At 29.4% G+C, this 19,140-nt stretch overlaps 1 protein-coding gene across 1 annotated transcript in view; it reads right to left on the bottom strand.

Annotated features, from left to right (window-relative positions):
- Positions 1 to 19,140, bottom strand: part of LOC116768096 (serine/arginine repetitive matrix protein 2) — a 94,135-nt gene that overhangs the window by 17,253 nt on the left and 57,742 nt on the right. Inside the window, exon 3 of the mRNA XM_061523432.1 lies at positions 2,029 to 2,124. Coding sequence (XP_061379416.1) covers positions 2,029 to 2,124 — 96 coding nt within the window. The remainder of the gene's footprint in view (positions 1 to 2,028; positions 2,125 to 19,140) is intronic.

The raw sequence follows: 19,140 nt of genomic DNA, 5'->3' as shown, positions 1-19,140 counted from the left end.
TATGAATATAGGTTATATAATAAATTATTGGAAATAAAAGAAAACTAATAACACAATTATCTTAATTAAATATTAATCTATCGTAAATACTCAAGTAAGTATGAGTCAGTGGATTTAAAGAGGGTGTACTTAAGATAGTGTTGATAATTGATTGAGTTCGCTATTCACAAAGTTATAAGAATGACGCCTATAATACTTAATAGTAATAAGTATACAATTGTGTGGGATTTAAGTACGGGTTATCGTTTTCAAACAAAACAAACAATTTTTGTTTTCATACTTTAAAGGAACAAACTTGCTTACAATCGTGTTTTCGTTGATAGTATAAACTAAGGATTCAGAACACTACGGTCGTCTTAGAAACCTTAGTTCGGGCTGTAAAATATAACTGTGTTTTTTCACTTACTGGATATATATGAAGTCTTTATACATATAATAAAAAAAGGAATAAGTTTCAAATCTGTCATTATAATCAGTAATCACTTTTATGAAAGTTACTAATGAGAGCTTGATTGTTTAAATTTGAATTAGGAATATCTAAAAGAATGATTGATTCTGTTCCAATCTGCAGATGTGTATTTAAAAATATGTTGACTCGGAAAAGCTAAAACTCGAGCAATTTCAAAAGAAATTTTATGTTATAATAAATTACAGAATTAGATTGAATTCACTTTTCTTAATTAATGCATATTTAATAGTGGAAGAGGCTATCTTTAGTATTTTGTATCTAATACATGTAAACAAGGTACATATTGCGCAAGATAAAATTCTTGACATTTGAAAAGGTTAGAGACCTCATTACTAAGCATTGGCCAATAATAAAGTAAAACTGATCTACCTCTAGAGAGAACATGTTTCAAAACAATTTACTATGTAGGGCGGACAACAGAAAAGAATGGCAACGCAAACAATTGTCATTTGTTAATAAGTAGCTGAAAAATTTGCATTCCAATGGTATGTGCTAAAAATATAAATATTTTGAGATATTTTCGAGGACTATTTTAAAGGTAATCATGTGATTTATTTTTTATTTTATTTAGAAACTCCATGGCCACACATAAAAAAAAATAGATAACTGAAATCAAGTTATCATGTGATAATATTAAATGATTTGATAACATTTTGTTTACTGACATGTGTTCGAGATTATAATGTAAGGATGAGTACATTCTTATACATTTTAAAAATATAGTGTTCAAAACTAATTCGAGTTGTATGAAAGTAGAACCCACCAAACCAATAAATGCTCCCTTTATGATAAACAATGCAACATACCTATAATATATTATTACTTCAATTTATTCCTAAGATCTAATAGTTTCAAATTGAATCCGACTTTCACCGTCCATAGGTATGTGTATATTAAAAAAGAAAGTCGCTTGTAAGATATCGTAGGTGGCAATATATTGCTAAAAATATCAGTAGGTGGATCATGAGGCTTTTCATTTATATATTTTCTGAGTCATAAAAATATAATGGACTATACATTAAATACAAATAACCATTTAAATAACTGTACCGTTTCAAGTGTAGAATTATATCTCTGTGTAAATTATCACAGATACGCCCATCTCTTGTTTGAATGCAGTTTATGGCTTTTAAAACAAATCTAAATCTTACGTTCTTTGTTTCTGCTTATCTGAAATTACTCTATCAAAACAGTTTTTTATTCAAATTATTACTTATTTTAGTCTTAGGAAATATCCATACAAAAAACACAATTACTTATTTTACTATGGGACTTAAATTGAAGCACAAAAATAATAATAATTTTAATATTTGATATAGGAAGTATATAAGGTGTAAGTAAACCTTTAATAAATGGCAAATAGGCCCCATTTATTGTGAATATTTTTATTATGTATACTAATTATAAAACCGATGATTCCTATTAGTATTTTATCTGGATTGCGAAAGGAAGTAATCATTATCTCAATGAAACATTTGCAATGTTTATTCAATGTGATTGATTTATCCTTAAATATCTTGTTACTACACTTTCTAAACTAATTTCCTTTAAAAACTCACCTTAGGAGCGGATATCTCGTGGAAAGAGCTTGGTCTGGGAGCTGGGCCCGCAGCAACGCAGTCTACAGGTACGCTGTAATCAGCGCACAGAGCAGCCTGAAACAAAAAAAAATAGGAAAAATAAATATCAATTTTATTAAAATCTGTGTACTTGGTTTTATTCCTTTCTAACGTCCGTGGTGGGTATCCTAAGTTGCTTTTTGTTTGTCAAGACAATAGATATGCAATTTGAGGTTAATACAATGACTTTTACCTTTACATTGTTGAATGGAATTTCTTTGAGAAAATTTTGCTTCTAATTTATTTTAGTTCACTTGATCCTAATATATCATGGCAGGGGAACCTCTTTGAATAAGAATCATAATTGGTTGCTAAGTACCAATGGTATTCAATTTAAAGTGTAAAACAACAAACCGGTCTTGATATCGTTCGGGTCTAATAAAAGGCTAAAGGGTTCCCCTATTCAGGAGCAATTAATTGGCTGCTATTATCTTTTCGTTTTATCCCAAATGAATCGTCTCAACATTGATTATAACCTATGGCAATTAGAAGTTCGAGAAACCATAACGATGTAATTTGCATCACCTAGCTAAATGGATATCAGTTTTTGTCACCTTAATTAATAATTCCATGCATATGAGGGCTTAATAACGTGAAAGGATTAATAAAATGCGTCTGAAAACAGGCTGAAAATCCTTTGAGCTCGGGTCCGGTAAGTCCTGTCATTTTGTCAAGCGGAAGTCGATCACTATGAGGTTATAGCTTCGCATACTTCTGATATTGAGCTATGCAGACGGTTATATTAAGCGTCTGGCGATTTATTGTTTCATAGATATAGCTTATTTACATGTGAATACTTAGATGCGTCACAGTCTTGACGTACATTTTAATAAATATAATAAATCTTAATGAATTTCCAACAATGTTATGGAACTATAGAGGTGCAATCAAACGAGTTTAGCGATATCACTTTTAAGAATCGGTGTAATTATAATCGGTTCCTGGTCTTTTTTATACCAGTCACAACGATATCACAATTTATATATTGCCTTTAAGACAATTTAACTCAATTATTGGATTTTATTTTAAAAGTTTTGATCTATCTCAAGATAAGTACGACGAATTAATAATGATAAAATTTTATTATTATACGACTTTTATCATTTCGTTTATGAAATTTATGTATTAATATACTATATTCTTCATTCTGCCACAAAAAAGGGTGACCTTTATTGAACACTGTTTTTGTTATTTGAAGATTTAAAAATATTTATAAAAACGAAAGCTATATATAAAATTTTATTGTTAAATGTAAAGATCTAACAGACAATAAACACATTCAAAGATCAACGGTCACATCTCAGCAGCTGCGGCGTTTAACATTAATGGAAAAAAAATCTTTTATCCATGATTATCATTATCCGAGGAAGTCCCGGTTCTTAAGCAATTCTTCAGTACTCTTTCATAGTAAATAATAAACTTTGTACGACAAAAGGCACGTATTCAAGGTCCATTCAAGTCGCTCCCTCCAATCAGATTATCACAAGTCACAGATCAACGGAGCGTGAAGATAAAATTATCGGTGACAAAGGGAATTTTAATTGTTTTATCATCTGCACAGTTCAATGTACTTGACTAACTTTTATAATGAATAATTATTATCTTAACTTATTAAAATCTATAAACCGATTTTGAATACTTTTAGATGTACCGCTTTTATAGCTGTCTTATAAATAACATTAAATATAAGAGCTGTCAATAAAGAAAAGAGATAATGGATTATCAACTTAAATAAAGTAAAATATAGATAAATATATCTCACGTTATAGATACGAATAAGGAAAATAAATTAAAAATTCGAAACTTAATCTTCAATATTTTATCTCTCAACTTGATAAGTATAAATCAAATCCACACGTGTCTCCCATTTTGTACATCCCTAGAATGAGAAGTACTAAGAACTGAATTCAATAGCAAATAAGCTGTTTAATCTGACAGACGACTATATTTTCGTAAAAATAAAGGTATACAGAGAGTAAACAACAAAACTATTACACAATAGTTTCCAGTAAGACTTATATAACTATTTATCATTTATTTCATACAGTCTGATATAAATAATTTTGCAATTAAAACACTCACAATACTGCGTCGTTAGCAACATCTTTAGATAGCTTTAAAATCCCTTTGAAGATTTATTTCTTTATGTCTAAAGTAAGGTATTTTCAACATAAACATATTTTTAAACATAAAGTGGACTGCTTAAAACGAAACTTGTTGCTGCCCTAATAAATTTACCGCTCTAAGAGTATTTATTTAATAATCCTTTTTTATTACCCACAAACTTTTCACATGTAACTTTTTAGTTAAAAATTTTGTTAGGTATGTATTTTATTTTCAATGTACTATGTCAATTTAAATTTAATACATAATAATATTTCGCACCAGACGATACATATAATATTATTATGTATAAACCATAATGATTAAACGTATCTTGCAAGCAGATTCAATACATGGTACATACAAGTGTTTGTTTACAGATAGAATACGGACGGGGCGGACTGAGGTGCATAGCTGAAATACTAGACAGTCTGAAATTTAATTAACCACCCCACCGATACACTAGGACCCTCCATTAACACGGATTAGGTTTAGATAATAATAATTACAAACAGTCTAGGCAGTCTATATAAAATTACTACGTACCAAAATCAATTAACATCATTTTATATAATACCAAGCGATACACGTGTTTATTTTTTGTTATAAATCAGTTATGTTTTCAATATTATTTCATTTCACCCATATAGTCTAATTTTTTATAAAAACTTATTCCTTAAAAACAATAATATATGTGCAATGATATAATTAAACTAACATAAGTGACAGTACTCTACATTCTAAATGAAGTCGACACTGGCCCATAATTCAATTTGATTGTCTCTATAAAACTAATTCATTATTGTTGTCAAGACTAATGTAATAACGTGTATATATGTATGTTCGTGTATATATAATTTATTAATGTATATGTCTATTTTATTAATTTAAACAGTTTTATCATTAGTAGTAACAAAAAAAGATGTTGTTGACACGAGTTCAAATACAACACATCATAAAACTGGTGATTTTCCGCACGTATTTTTAAAGATTACGAAGCAACGAGCCAATCTACAATTGACACAGATTCGTTGTAAAAACATTTAAGTTGTCTTATCGAATTATATCAAAACTACGATCACATTCAAGGTTAATAAATAACTTTGATAAATAAAAATCAGGTCAATAATCTAATTAGAAGGGACTAATTGAATTGAATGAAATATTTTAATTGTTTACAATGCCATTAGTCAGATACATAACACGCGCAATAGATTGTACGGAATCAATCATGCGTTTATACATGGCTCTCAACAACAATACTTGCGATGAATAATTAATAATAATTTATATATACCTGTATTTACTCATACAGCCTCTGATTACTTTGACAGTCTGTTATACAGAATAACTTTTTTTTTAACATATTTTTACTTCCGATCTCTAAATATTTCAATGTAACACTATCAGCTAAACTATTTACATACTTTTTAAATTGATTTAATTCATAAACAAACACATAAAAAGACAAGTATTTACATATATTGTAAGAAGGATGTGACTATAAAGGATCTAATTATACATCTAAATAACTCATTTGAGTACTTATTACTTCAAAAGTAACATTTGGTTTCATTAACGAAAATGCCAATAACTTAGAGTATTGAATAATGGTACTTGAAACCAGCAGTTTGAACTTAGACGTGAAGAATAATAAGGCACAATAAAAAATTCAAAACTATTTACAATATAAGTAATTTTTCAATTTTATCCAATATAATATGCTAAAATCTTAAAGATATGTACTACGGTTGCTCAAAGTTTTTATCTTTAACTTCTATATAAACATAAAATATATTGTGTATGTATTAATTACATGTACCAAACTTCAATTATTAGATGATTGTATCACAGTAAATAATTAAACGCTTGTTTTCGCAACATTGACCGATGCATGATCACAATGTTAATAATTTCTACATAAGCATACAGCGTATATATTCAATTTAAGTGCTAATATATTTCCTATTGCCAACACAATAAAGTTTTTATTAGATTATCCCAAAGCCTCTATAGAATCATTGGATAACGCTTTAAAAGGATTACAATATTAAAGTGTTCGACACAAAGAAGGCACATTACTGATGCAATTGTGCGTGCCAACTTGTTTAGTCATCTGATGTGTTATAAGGGCTATAAAAATATATACATATCATGAATGATGTTCATAATTTATGTTTAATTAGCGGAAATCTTAATTTAACAAATTTAAATAGTTGATCAGAGGATAAGAGTGCTGTTACCTTTTACACATCTTTTTATAAAAGTTTATATTCATGTGATAGGTTTTATAAACACTTGCCCCTTTATAAAGATTTATTCTACAGAGCTATGAATCAGCTATGTCCGAAGGGTAACGAGTGGAAACAACTTTAATTTCCGTTAAATTAACATTTCGAATGTCGCCAAGACAGGAAACGAAGCACCCTTTGCATTAATACAATCCTTTGCGAATGCCTTTACCAAACCTGGTTCAATTTATAGTATTTCAGAAATCCACAATTCAATGGATTCGTTGTTTTGATTGTCATGTTTAATTCATTGATACGAAATACTTACATATATTGATAAATATACTAGTCGATACTATCAGTGTAATGGTATTTTATTCTACATTTATCTTAGCCAGAGGCGTTCATTTGCCAACTCATTAGCAACTTTGAGCTTACATAGTATTGCGGACGTCTGTCTCTTTTCTACCTTATTTAATCACACCGCATCGGGTATTCTGAGCTCCCTTCGCCACAGACCACATTCAATCGAGTCGTGCGTAACCCTAACCTCAGACATCGGGAACCCTACAGGGAATCTCGAACATCCGAACGGTTTTAATTTTGCAACTTTTGAGATCAAGCACAGCTCTGAGGTCAAAGAAGTGAATCTTAAACATAAAATAAATTCCCTCGAAAACTATTTTAAAATTTATAGATAACAATAAAATATTTAAGTATAAGCTTTCCTAGAAGTGTTTTGAGATTAATTATTATTAATAAAATTTATTAAGATGTAAAAGACAGTAAATATTGTAAGTATAAAAGGTACGAAATATTCATCTGCGAGGTAAAAAAAAAAACTTTTCTGTTTTAAGTTACTTATATTGTTTAATACGTTAAAATATCAAAACAATGTGAATATGTTTCAAGAGTTCGTAAATATTTTTTGAATAGCATTTTTAACCTAACGAATTACTAGTTTACTTGCTTTTGCGAGAAATCCCTTGTAAAACCGTAAACAAATAATATTATTGAACTCATTTTATAGACTTGTCTAAGGATGCAATTAACCAAATGAATAGCATAAAGAGAGAAAGAATGTTCTTTTATTTCAAAATTTTTGTATCGTTTATTTCATACACCCGATACATGATGAAGAAAAATACATTAACAAATAGCATACAAAAAAACGCATTAAAAAGCAAAAGAATCATATAGTGGGGGTTCTTTGACATTAGGAACCACTTATCCACTTTCACTGGTTGGATGAAAGTATAAGATAAACTGTGAAAAATTATCCGCATCATCCAACGACTTAAAAGTGCTTTTGGGCGGCTGGCTTTATATTTTTCATACCCTAGAGCTGTAGGGCTATGAGGGGCTCCTGTTACAAGCATTTATCAACTTGATGGGGCACTAGTCGATATCAGAGTTACTGATTTATGACTGTCAGTCAGTTCTCATCCCGTCTATGCTATGAGCATTATAGCAAATATATTTTGTGAACACTATTCAACAAACTGCTTGAAAATTGGTTCCTTTTTTCAAAGGAGCAGAGGAGCTTTCAGTTTAAACCACTATTTGTGTTATTATCCATTATTTCCGTTTATTACTATTTCATTGATGGTAGATAACAGGTGCGGTTGACAACATGAAACGAACTTCTCTAGAAAAGTTTTTTGACAAAGACTTTTCCAATGCTGGGATATCACAAAACGCGCGGAAAACAATCGGCGTCAAAATCACTCACTTGGCCGTATATCGTTTTCTTTTTGTTTCTTTTTAATCGAACCCCCACCGGGCAAAGGGATTCTTTTGCACGCTGTGTTACGCAGCAGACTGTTAACCCTTCAGCGTTTGTTGATACAGTACGTGTACCGCGTTTGAAAATACAACCAAAATATATATTATTATGGTTGTTTTGTTTACCAGCTTATTAACTTGAAAGGTCACATACAAAAAGAATATAAATGAATGCTTATCCTGTTAGACTTAATATAACAATGTTTCTCAGAAATTTATTTATGTTATAAAATTAGCACAGTAACTTTAAATAAATTTATTAAATAGTAGAATACAAGAGTATTCCCAAAGAAATTGGGTCATGAAGATACTGCAATACGTCAAATGCTATTTATACACAACAATACAACAAATTTTGAAGCCACTCATAACAAATTCGATATGACAGTTTAAAAGCTCTCGAAGAATTTGGATAATAAAAAACAATAACACAGAAAACGAGACAATAGATGTCAACGTCATTTCCAAGACATCACTGTAATAGCTTGAGAGTTTTGGATCATTGCAACGTTGAAAGCATATCAAACAAAGGAGTGGTGTCATCAGCTTTAGGTTGATGTTTCGCTGCTTCATTTCGAGATGTATCATCTGTTCTGAAAATTTTCAGGCAAGTCTCTTATTTTTCGATTAAAACTCTTACTAATGTTATAATTACCCTGATGAGTTGAGGTCGCTGTTACTTCTCCGTTTGATGCTTTTGTTTCGTCACCTTCTTCTCAAAATTCCTTTGTTCTGATAAATGCTTCCATCTATCGTAATAATAAATAAATTCCTAACCGTTAGTGGATTTGTTAAAGCTAAAATGAAATTTGTTAGTAACACCTCGGCATCGTTTAATTTTAGTTATTAATCTGTGCTCAACGTCGGAGTAGACGGGACGCACTTAATCGTGTTACCATTCGCGGTTGCTGGGATTTCATTATATTTGGTTTCATTACAAGATTAAATTATTTGAATTTCTCTAACATCATTTGTACAATGACAATTGAAACAACATTTGATAAATTGTTTTCATTGCATATCGCATTTCTGAAAGTACTGGATGCTAATGTAATTCTTAGAAAAGCAATAAATTTCCACTTTATTGTTATTTAAGAACAATGATTGTTTCGTTCCAAAGTTAGCTGGTAGATGTATATTAACCAAACAATATATATTAATTAATTTCGTATAATGAATGTGGCGAATATAATTTTCCAAAACACTAAAGTGGTAGTGGATATGTCGAAATTAATGAAGTGCCATGTAGGTGATATGTAATTAGAGAAAAAATTTCGATTTCAATTAAGGGTAGCTTGTTCCATAGCTAACATACAAGGGAATTGGCTAGAATGCGACACGGCGACTAAATTGCTGTGGATTGGATGGGAAATGTATTTTATTTTCGCACTGTAACCCAGACAACGCCGTTAACTACTGCCAACGAGGCTTTTTTGAAAAACACACGCGGAAGCGGGTATTCTTAATTGCGGAATTGTTTTTATTCTCAATGCTGATGTTGCCAGACTTAGCAACTGTTGCATATAAGCTTTATCGTAATAATATATTATAATAAACTAGCTTTTTTCTACAATGACACTAAGACATTCATTCGTTAAATGTGATTATGTGCATAAAAAATTATTTCAATGTTGTGTAAGAATATACAAATTAGTAATAATATAATTGGAAGTTGAAACGATAAATTGTTATGAGTTTATCCGAGAAAATTGTTTCGTTGGCAAATGCCAAATAACAATTATATCGTATTATTTATGATATTATTATTCAGACCCGAAAAGTTTATGACAAAATCTAAGCCTTCACACGGATGTCCAATGAAGAAAATCGTATTTTACATTTGAAAAATTCAAAAGAAACTTTTATTGAAAGATTGTCTTATAAAAGTGCGAATAGGTACCTTTAGCAGTTTTAAGGGCACAGAAAACTTTAAAAAGGGAACAACAAAAAACCATTATCTTCAGTTGTGTAAAAGGATAAAAAACCTTAGCTAGGGAACCAACATGTGTGCAATTGGCTTTAAATGTTTCCCTACTTTCATCTAAGTATAACGGTTTTCCTGTTTCTCCCATAAAATAGAGACAGAATAGACTAATTATTTTAATGGCAACACTATATTCAAATACTTTTACGTCAACTACATAATAAGCTGAAAACCAGGATCTTTTTCATAAAAAAAAAATTCTATGTCTTACAAAATTACTTATCACTTAATAATTACTACTTTTATTTTACAACCGAAAAAATTGTCGTTTAAATAATATTTGACTGGTTTTAGTTATTCTATCAAAGCTAAGACTACTGATTAAATATTGTATCATTAACTCGGCTAACTTTATTTTAGAATAATTAAATAAAGACATATTTATTAAACAGCACAAAATCAAACATTATAATAATCGCTTACAACACTCCAAGTCTACACCCATATTTGTCAATTTCGCGCTTGTAAACAAAACTTGTTTTTCTATAAGTAATATGGAATGTCTTCATCAAATATTTGTTCTGATGTTGTTTCTGCAGATGACTTTTCCTAAAACGTCTTCAATATAACCTGTATATGTATATTGTTTGTTTTATTTTCTATTTCTCCAGGATTCTTTACATTGATCGTCTTAATTTGCTGCATTAAGACGTTAATATTGTCCATAACGTATTTGAAGATATTTAAATTTAATATACACCTAAATAAGAGCATGATAAAATAAGGATATATACGAGTACATGCAAAAACAACTTCACTCTTAATAGAACATATGTTAAGGGAATATTTTCCACAATCCAGACGCACTCAGCGGAAAATTGATATAAACCTGTTGTTGGACCGAGCTACATTCACTCAGGTGAGGAAAGTAACTTATTTGATTAGATGTTTCAGTCTAAACTGACTCTTAAAACCTTGATTTTAGGAGTTAGATTACAATGCAACAATTGAAGCCAGGAAAATGCACGCTGCAATAAAATCTTAAGAATAAATATTGTTCGCGAGTGGAAAACAAGGAGTATGTAATACCTATCCTGGGGTAGACATTTTTATTCTACACGTTTTTAATATTTATGTAAATGTCTGTCTTGAGACTATTAATCAATATTATTCCTTATTTCATACAGGTGATATATTAAAAATGAAACAAGACATTTCCAAAGCAATTCGTATGGCATTAATATTATAACTTAACTTTATATCAATTGGAAAACCGCAAAACAATTAATTTGGGAGACAGTTAATTTAATACGGAACAAAATGGGCTTTGTAAATCCAGAAGTTCAAAACATTGTACGCACGAAGAGAAATGTCCAAGTAACGAAGACAAATCAAAGTCTCTGACCTGATGGGTACATGGATGGACACCCTAAGACACGAGACAGAAAGCCATTAAGTCAAGATAGTGGTATTTATCTTTATGTCCCCTAACGTAGGTGAGGTGACGTCCACGTTTTCCATTACCAGATGCTGATGCAATAAATAAATTTATTCAGATGCGTGAAAAAAGTGGACAATATAAATGTAATACTCATACAAACAATGATATAGAGTTAACAATATGAGATTTAAATATTAAATAAATTTACTCTTTAGTGAAATCCATGATAAATTGCTAGCAATTCTAAACCGTTGCAACACAATGAAATATCAGAAAGCTACGTAATGTTTCCCTCCTAGACAATTTAACTTAGAGCTTACTTTACTTAGCCGGTAATTACTTCCTCATTGTCTACGAGTACGTGATTATTATGTACAAAAATCTTCCGAGTCCCTAAGATACTTAAAACACCATGGAATACAACATATTATAGTTAAAAAGCTCATATCAGTTTATTCTTATATAGTTTACTATTTAATTTTTAGATTAACGAAGATAAACACTTTAAATATCTCGCGTAGATATAAATTGTTTGATTTGTTCGATACGTTTCACATTTAAATACGACTATACATAGTAAGTTGACCAGAGAACTTAGAAAATAATTGACAAAACTTTATTTACAGTGTTATTTGAAATAAGAATTATTCCTTAGTACTGAATGTTCTAGAAAATTACTAAATCTGTTTATGGGATTAGTTGTGCGTGTCGCATGTTCAGAGCGCTAAAGGTTTGAATAAAAGCAAAAATCTATAAGAACTCGAAATAGATTACTATAATAAGTGTATATTGATTTAGTTATGGAAAACTAACTTAAGAATAGACTTAATTTGAAAATTTTAAGAATTCATTTTGGTAAACACCAATGGGTTAGAGTTTCATATTTTCTATAACCCAAATATTATATAAAATATATATATTATGTTCCAAATATTTAAATTACACAAAGCAGCAAAGCCTAACCCAGAATAACTTGAATAGAAAATACACACAAACCGCAAATACAGTGTTCCAATTCCCAAGCATGAGTCATCCTTCGAACGACCTTCGGAGGTTGTTAAACGATACCTTTGCATAATATCGATCGCACGAAAGTATACCTCGCATGTAATAAATAGAACCTGTGTTTTACTTCGATGGAACAGTAAATTTAATAATAGATGTATTTAATTAATGATGCTTTTTCGTATGTTACTCTATTTTCAGAAAAAATATATATACTTTCACAATCATAGAATAATACAAAGTTAGTTGGTAGCATCGAGAAATATATACGATTTCAATTTAATGAAGACTCCACTAATATGAAACTTAAAACCTAAAAAATGTTATTCAGGTCTCAAAAACAGACTCATATAAGTAATATGAAATTCAAAACCCGCTTGTGAAGTTGGTTTCATCAGTTTTATAATATTTTTTATCAAGCCGGTATTTGCTTCCGTAAATGGTAACTTGAACCGTCATTAAATTGGTTTGCGTAATTTAAAAAGTCGTGAATATTTTCAACCCCGAAGACGTGCTTCTGAATTTCAATATTCCATTACTCATGAAATATATTAATAGAACGTAAATACTCATTAATAGTATATTATATTTTAATATTACGTAAATAATGAAGTTATAGCTAAGAGAATTGCGTTAAAGTTTTTCTACCAAGAATTCATGACACATCTTGACGGACGGAACAAGATTTTTCTACAATGACTGTCATTATATGTAAATATTTTGAATCATAACACCGGACGCGATTTTTAGAAGCTGTTGCTTCTAAGAAAACATCGCCGAAAACTACATCAGTTATAAGAACTAATTATTGAATAATTTATTTCAATTATTATTAACACTTATTGAGTCGAAGACCGTAAGTGACTTAAAATGATTAATTCAGATAAACATTGTATTAATGTAAGTCATCAAGGATCATTACATTCTATAGACAATAATTTTGTCTTTTGAAACAATCATTGTTTGTAGAATTTAAAATAATTTACCTACTGAAACACGGTTGCTTTAAACAATTATTTTTTAAACGATTAGTAAGTGAAAACATTATAATGTCAAACTCATCATTGATTGACGCAAATGAGATATGATGAAATAAGTTAATTAATAATTTGCTTTAAACAAGACGATACATGTATAATAAAATATAAGGAAATAGACGACTAAACAAACTGTGTAATTGTGAGCAACACAAACTTTGTTAGTGGCTTGTAAACTAGACTTGCTCATAACATTCATACGGAAAGTTCTGTTTGACGATTTTTTTTATTACGGGGGTGGTGACAAAGTTTAATCGAGAACAAAAAAAAATACGTAATGTTTGAACAAACAAGTACAACCGTTTTAGAAGAGCAAATGATTGTGAAATATACTGTAAATAGAATTTAAAAAAGCCGTTTTACCTCGCGTCTTTTTGTATGGTTGTAATATATTATACATATATATGTTTAATACATCCACCTCATTCAATCTGAATACACGACTTTGTTTTCCATAAAAAACGAACTAACTCTCAAGTGTAAAACCTCCTTTGCTAAAAATTAATATTATCGGGAACAAAAATAGACATATTTTTGTTCAAACCAAAATCAAATATAATAATCATAATTTTAATATATCACTGCTTAGAATCGCCAAGTTGAATATACGAAACAAGAATAAAAACAAAGAAATGTTCATTAAATCACTCACAACCAACCATCCACAAGGGAGGGAAAGTACTTTTTATCTTTGACAAGGCTTAAAAAGAAAATTAATATAGCGTTATTCCACGCATTTCCCTAAAAAGTACGCCACTTCATATCATGATCTCGGAGTATAAATATAGCAAAAAATACGCATTCATCATTCGCGAGCTATGATCCACATGGATTTGCGAGATTTATACCACGCCATAACAGTTTTGATAGCACGAACAATACATTATTTAAATATGAATAAAACATTCACTAGCATATATGAAAAGAAGATGAAATCAATTAATATTTAATTAAGTAACTAAAATATTATAAACAAAATCATGTCTTGCTTCTATAAATATTTTTTTTATAAATTAATTTATTTTTAAGAATAAATTAATTGAAATATTTAAACAATATCAATTTATTATTTTGAATTAAAAATCGTTAGTTTTTTGTAAAGTATTTAAAGGTTGTAGCTCCAAAATGAAGGAACATAAAATCTCAAATCACATTACATTTCCTGTAGACTCCGTTAAAAATGAAATTGCCATAATCCCTTCCATCTCAATGTAGGCTGTTAAAATAATGAAGAGTTGTTGTTTCCGCCCAATTGTTTTATAGCTGATGTCAGTAAACAAAATATGAAAATCGTAAAAGTTTTATATTTTTGACGTCACAAAACACTTCATGTAAAAAAATTCTTATCACCAATAACTACGATGTTGAAATAAATTCATTCCAAATACATTCTATATCAATGCCTATTAATAGAGCTAGTTGAATCCCAGATGTGAACAATATAGTAAGGGTAAGAACGTTTACGAGATAATATACAAGTAAGTTAAATACTCCAAGTTGAAGACAACTAAGAGCTCCCTCTATTAGTGCAATTGAAATCAGATCAAATTGCTTCCACTTGAAATAATCACGAGAGTTCGCGTGTTTCTCTAAGCCAGTTGAAGTTATGTATCTCAAGGGATCCAATGATCCCTGTACCTTCTTGGGTCGGTCACGCAATCTTATGCGTTTAAGTAATATTGATCTACCAAATACACACCTTTATATATAAAACAGAATTAATTCTTATATTAATCTGTTGATAGTACCTATCTGCACAAAAAATGTAAACAAACTTTAATGTCATCATCTATTCATTTTATATGAAAAAGTAATGCTTCAGAAAATATAAAAACTTAGATCTTTAATAAAAAAACAACTGTTGAGTTGACTATTCAAACATTTTGTGGCCATAAGTATTTTTATTTTTTGAAATAAGCAACACTGATAGCTATTTAAAGTCAATGCTCCCAGTTTTAAATTAATGAATTAATTCTTATTTTTTATCAGAAGCCTTTATAATTAACAAGCAGTATATTTATATATGTATTCTGTAATATTATGAATTTTAAAACAACATATAGATACGTAATATCCTTATATTGTTTCCTTCTAAAACTAATTATCTTTAAATCTCATACAAATGATTTTATTCCAAGAATTCATTCTTACGCAATAGCATTACAAGGGGAAATCCTTGTAGGTACATTAAGACTATTGGAAAGATTCTGATCCTAAGATGTGATAAATATATATGAAATAATAATATATAAGCATATGTTTGTATGTGTACATATATAACTTTAAGTATATTAGTGTTTAATATCTATCTAAGTTTACTTTCAAGTGTGTGTACTTATCTTAATACCTTCCTTTTTGGCACTGCCCCGCTCTCATTAAAGTTTTCCTCTCACTTAAGGTCGTTGGTAAGAGAGTGCTTATACATTTATATACAGTACATGCATACATTTATATATCCGATTATCTCTTTGTTTGTCCATATTAATTGTATACAGTCTGATAATTAATCAGAATTCCAATTCATGATTCTCGATTAATAACAAAACGATATCACAGTGTCAAGACGTCGACGTACACTTAATAATAACAAGTTCAACCATAAAATTATATTATCTCCAGTGTTCATTTTTATAGAAATGATGATATATAATATATGCTATATTAAAAATATCTATATGCGTGTTGCCAAATGTTAAACACTTAATCCGGCCACACTAAGTAATATACGATCGCGTGTGAGTTAGCCGTTCCCTGTTTCATCCCTGCAGTTGCATGGGTCATCCCAAATTGCAAGTTAATCGCCATTTATAACCGAAATAAATCATTTACATCCAAAGTAAGAGGATAAGCGCCATATAACATAGAACATTCCATAATTTATTTGTTGTTATTGGTGAGGTAAACGTTTCGAATATGTTTGACTGAATGTGGACAAGACGTCTCAATGAAAATTTGCAAATAAGAAGTATAAAATGATGTTATGTCCGATATATGAAAATAACTAGACTTGTGTGGACATGGTTAAGAAAAGAGGAATTTTTAAGTGAATCATTTGTTCTGTAATTACTCTTAAAACTATTAATTATATAATCATGCACAATCTATTAACTCATAATAAAGAGACGTAATAAAACAATTTTCTAATCAATATAAATTATTTATATTAACTCAGTATTCATCCTTGTAATTAAAATAGATTGCAAATTTGAAACGCAAAAACATAAAAAAAATCTCAAAGGTCAGTCCAAGAATAAAATCGTGAGTCACGAAAGACATCGCTGTTGCCAGATTTAAGATGATTTGCATAATAAAATTCCAGTGTCAACGACGCGTACGCATTCATTCGTCACGGGATTATCACGTGATTTGTGAAGAGTTTCCCAGTGCGTTATTTATAAGTGATTCACGATGATTGGTACAAAACATAGGACACAGAGAAGTAAATAACGTCTATATATTAAAAAAGAAAGGAATGTTTATCGAAACAAAAGTAAAATTATATTTTTTTTGGGTCGGAAGGAATGTCTTGAGTTAGTTATTTTTAAATCAGATCTTTAACAGGTGTCAGTTTCTACATATAGTCCGCTTTCATTATTCTGTCAACACTTTAGGCTATTGTCGCTAGCTCTTCGCTTAAATCTGTCATTGCCTTGAACTCCGGACTCGTGGAAACTTTACTACTGTTCAACGTTGTAAGAATACTTAAATGGCGTTCTTCGATTGCAAATTACGTAATAAATTGTGTGTTATATCATGAAAATTTTTTTTTATATAATATAATCATACACGCTGCAAAAGTTAATTTATACTTAAACCTATAGCAAGAGATGAGAAAACAAAATTATATAAATTTTTCAACCTTATAAAATTTACGGTTATTTAAAAAATAAACGAACTATCTCAATACTTAACCCATATAATACACAGACTTGTATTTCACTAAAATACATAATTGATGACGTCAAGTGATGTTTCCCACAAAGCAGCCCCAAAAACATTTTAATCTATCCACCACGCTCGTAATGTCTCTATGTACTTAGCTAAATTACTTGCATAAATCATATCTAAACGTGACGAATACTGGCGCCTTCGTCTTTGAATTCGCAATTACTTCCCTTACGCTCATTGCAATTCGACCTACATTTGCTTAAACAACGATTTTCCTTCGTTGGCATTTGTTTAATGAAACTTCATCGTAATATTAGATAAATATAAAGTTCTTATTCGAGTGTTATACGTTTTGGCAGTGTTTTTTGTGTAAGAAAAATTCTCTAGTACAAGATTCTAAATCGTGAACCGTTTAGCGGTGAAATAACAACTATTAAATTAATTCACTGAACTGTTATGGTCTAGGGAATGTGGAGTCTGAATCGATAACGCGATGACCCAAATTAAAAGGCTGGTTCGCTGATGAATTTATGATATCTAGTTTAAATTAATAATAATTTTACCAAATATATTAAAATTAAATAATTTCCATTTGAAAGATTTATGTAAACATATTATTTGGCTCATTTGTGTGAAATTATATTTTAATATCCTTAAAAGAAAAGGACCTAAATAAAATAAAAATAGAACATTCAACTTAATTATGTATTGTAAGGTTAGAAACTTAATAGTAAAACATAAATAGCGCAAATGAGAAATCGTAGAAATCCGATCAACCGAAAATTCCCTCTAAAATATGCAGGACAATTCTAAGACCCCTAACTTTGGATGCGATGTAAGAACCATTTTATTGGAATTGGGAAGTTGTCTACCGTCTGTGTCTTCCCAGGAAAGTTCATAAAACATTACTTAGGATGATTTACTCATGCTTATCTGTCCGCATTAACATCACTTCATACACCTGGTTAAAATCAGATTTAAATCAAGATCGCTTTATTATATTCTCATCTTTATTACAACTTCTCAACGTGAATTCTGTTAATACAAAATTATGTTTAAGAAGTAAGATGATGAAAATTTTTGATTTAAAACATTTTTTTTAACTTTACCACGAGGAAGTAAAAAAGGATTTTTTTTTCACATAAATTTTCATGGCTTTATTATTTAGATGGTGAATATTATTATACGGAAGAAAAGTGCAGTAATAACCTACAAAAAAATAGAAAATTTTATGATATTATTAATTATAATTTATTTATAAAATTATTATCATTAAAAATAAAATAATAAATAAAGAGTGGATTATTTTTCATGTATAGTGTTATTAAATTACCTCGTTATATAAGTTCTTGTAAGTTATCTGGGTTTTGGTTAAAAATAATAGGATCATATAAACCCATATAATGTATGTACATATTTTTATAAGTATAAAACGGATTACAGCAACATCTCGTTACATACAAACCGACTTCATGACGTACAATTTGTTATAGTTATAATAACATTATAAGTAATTGAATTATTTTTATAATTTTAAATTCTGCAAAGTACTAATGATTGGATACGATATAAAATTTTATGATTTGAAATAAAAATATAACTTTTATAGCTTGCCTATTTCATAATCTTACAATTTCT

This window comes from Danaus plexippus, chromosome 19 (assembly GCF_018135715.1).
Source record: "Danaus plexippus chromosome 19, MEX_DaPlex, whole genome shotgun sequence".
Lineage (NCBI taxonomy): Eukaryota > Metazoa > Arthropoda > Insecta > Lepidoptera > Nymphalidae > Danaus > Danaus plexippus.
This window is presented reverse-complemented; position numbering and strand designations above follow the sequence as displayed.